The sequence below is a fragment of the Pinus tabuliformis genome, chromosome 6, assembly GCF_031772625.1.
Source record: "Pinus tabuliformis cultivar Carrire ecotype Pingquan chromosome 6, CPIR1, whole genome shotgun sequence".
In the NCBI taxonomy this organism is placed as follows: domain Eukaryota; kingdom Viridiplantae; phylum Streptophyta; class Pinopsida; order Pinales; family Pinaceae; genus Pinus; species Pinus tabuliformis.
Window position 1 is genome coordinate 22,753,612 of NC_142292.1, and position 3,129 is coordinate 22,756,740.

At 39.7% G+C, this 3,129-nt stretch overlaps 1 protein-coding gene across 1 annotated transcript; it reads left to right on the top strand.

Moving 5' to 3' along the window:
* The first annotated feature begins 499 nt into the window (after positions 1-499).
* LOC149257031 (GDSL esterase/lipase 6-like) lies at positions 500-2,904 on the top strand. The gene is made up of 5 exons (XM_089368962.1): positions 500-1,110; positions 1,290-1,408; positions 1,532-1,762; positions 1,852-2,113; positions 2,354-2,904. The coding sequence occupies exons 1-5, from the start codon at positions 852-854 to the stop codon at positions 2,632-2,634; spliced, it is 1,152 nt and encodes a 383-aa protein (XP_089225088.1). The 5' UTR covers positions 500-851; the 3' UTR covers positions 2,635-2,904.
* The last annotated feature ends 225 nt before the right edge of the window (positions 2,905-3,129 follow it).

Below are 3,129 nucleotides of genomic sequence, written 5' to 3' on the forward strand. Positions count from 1 at the left end.
TCGTGCAACCATTAAAGATGCATGAAGCTTTCTTTCGCAATGGGTATTTCGTGCACCCATTGAAACAATCCGTGGACCATAAATGTCAAAGTACAGAAATAGTGTCTACCAAATCTCCAACGGCCACGGGGAATTGCCCAAAAATGTCAACATACGGTAACCAAAAGTCATCTATTTATACTCTAATCCATAAAAAAACGTATACTCGAGTGATTGTTTTACACGTAAAGAATCACAGTCTGGAAACAATCTGTAAGCTAAGCTAGGACGCTATGGTGGCATGCTGGCAGCTGCGCCAAGGCTGCAACTTGGGTTGTCTTTGATGACTTCACATGCCCTTTCACTGTTTGTCAGAGACGGGACGCATTCCGGGGCCTTAGATGTGATGTGACGTGTTTTCTATTTTATTGGCCCTTTTAGTTCAGTTAAGTGACTCAGGACACATTCCGGGGCCTTAGATGTGATGTGACGTGTTTTCTATTTTATTGGGCTTTTTATTTCAGTGAAGGCACTCTAGAATTCTTACTCAAGTTTTAGCCCGTAGCGATTTGGCCGACCATTAAATATATTATGCGAAAATGGAGTTTGAACAGACGGAGCAGAGTTTTATGCGTCAGAACATCGGATGCTTTATGGACTTTTGGAGATTCGGCCTTCTGCACTGTTCAAACTAAACGTTCCGTAACGGAAAGCAGCCCCCTCTTCTTTTCCACACTGCATTTGTAAGTATGTGCACACTGCTTTCTGTGACATATAGCTAAAGTTTGGTTAAAAAACAGTTGTGGGTAGTTCTTCTGAGACACTCGGAACCAGATCCAGGTTTCTGTCGTTGAAGAAATAGTATAAGTTCAATGGCGTTTATGAAGATAAGCTTTTACTGGTTCGTTATTTGTTGGTTCGGAAGATCCATTGCAGCAGCAGATAATGGTAATAAGAAGCCGAATTATCCGCCTGCTCTGTTCGTGTTTGGGGACTCATTGGCAGATGCTGGCAATAACAATTTCATTCCCAAATGTGCTGCTCGTGCAGACTTCCCTCCTTATGGCATGTCCTTCTTCGGCCATCCCACAGGCCGCTTCACAAATGGCCGCACCGCCATTGATTTCATAGGTATATAATTACTAGACTTTTGTTCTTTTACATATTTACAGAGCAGTTAACATCATTTTTATATGTTCAAGTCGTTATGCCCTAGTCTGTGTGAAGGGTTTAGTAAGAATGTTATGGTGAAATCCTGAAGATTATTTCAGATGATTGATTCATGTTCTCTGCTCTGTCATATCTTTAAGCAACATACTTGGGGTTGCCATTCCCTTCGCCATATTTTGACCCACAAGCAAATTTCTCTACTGGGATTAATTTTGCCTCTGGAGGGAGCGGATTGCTGGATTCCACAGGCCAAGATTTGGTGAGTTGCCTTCCTGTTTTCAATATTTCATTCATGGACTCTGTATTTCATGAACATTAATATATGTTATTCTCTTTTATAATTTGCCAAGTAATGTTTTTGATCCATCTCCTACCCCTGCAGAATATTATTTCATTGAGTCATCAAATATGGCAATTCACACACTTTGCTTCAACTTTAGTGAAAAAGAATGGCGGAATTGCAGTTGAATCTTACCTGTCCAAGTCCTTATACTGTATTTCCATTGGTGGCAACGACATTAGGAACTATATACAGAACGCTACCTTCCAAAATACTACTACTCCTCGGGGCCTAGTTACATTGTTACTCAGCAAATATGACCAATATTTATCAGTAAGTTCCAAATTTTGTTTAGTTTTGCAGATTCATTTGTGTGTGAACATTAGTTTACTGAAGCAGCTTATTGGATGAGATTTATTCAGAGGCTTTATCGGTCAGGGGCAAGAAAATTTCTGTTGATCGACATTTCCACGGTGGGATGCACTCCATCTTCGAGGCTTTTTAGCTATATAAATGGAGCCAATGGCCAATGTGTGGATATAGCAAACAAATTGGCCAAGGAATATAATGCTGGTCTCAAACAGCTTCTTAAACGAGCAATGCAGAAGCTTCAAGGAGCAATTGTCCTGCTGCCCAATTCTTATAGTTTTACTCTCTCTGCAATTGTAAATGGCCAGGCCTACGGTACGTTCAAACAAAAAAATTGAGATTACAGAAACATTTATATCTTTTTCACCTACATTGGATGGTTCGAATTTATGGATAAGATTTTGATGATGTGATTTTTAGTATAGATGGTTCAAAACTCAAAACTGGTAGACAAAAGTCTGATAATGTGATTTTTACCATAAATTTTCTGACTTTTCTTGCTGTGAAAGAAGCCTAAATTCAATAATGGAACTGCAAATTGGTTATTGGATGCAGGATTTGAGGATACGAGGTCTGCGTGCTGCGGCGCAGGGGCGTTTAATGCACAAGTGAGATGTGGGCAATGGAAGGCAAAGGCAAAGACAGTGGGAGCAGAAACTGAAAAACCGTTTATCTGCAAGAACCCAAATGCGTACCTGTTTTGGGATGGGATTCACCCCACTGAGAAATTGAATGCCATCTTTGCTCAACAAATCTGGATGGGAAATGCTTCAGCTATATCTCCATTTAATCTCTCCTCTCTGGTTCTTGGCAATGGCATACAGACGCTTCCTTAACCCTAGCAATACACTCTGTTAACGCCTGTACCGGACCGATGCGCATTGTCATCATTGTTATTCTTTATGCTCTCTTTTTCTAACGTTGATTCCCGTTCCGTTCCGTTTTTTTGTCGATTGGTTGTCGCATATTTTTTTAGTCCAGACCGTGCAATTTCTTTATTATCTTCAAGCTATGACCAAGTAACCAACAAAGTATTCTATGCTGTATATTTTGTTTTTTCTAAGAGTAATTCTATGCCGTGTTGGTTAGATAAATTTCGAACTCCATCGCTCTTGTCGGCACACGCACATGTTATTTATGTTATGGGTGTAAATTAATAACTGTTGCATTGTTATGGTATAAATAAACAAGTGTGGTAAAAGACAAAAATTCTCTTTTGGATAGAAATATGCGCTCAAAACCTGGAAAGTTGGAAATGGAGTGCCATCAAAAGTTATGTTTCAGCACTTCCAACATAAATTCAGGTTGGAGTAAAACAAATTACATAGTAC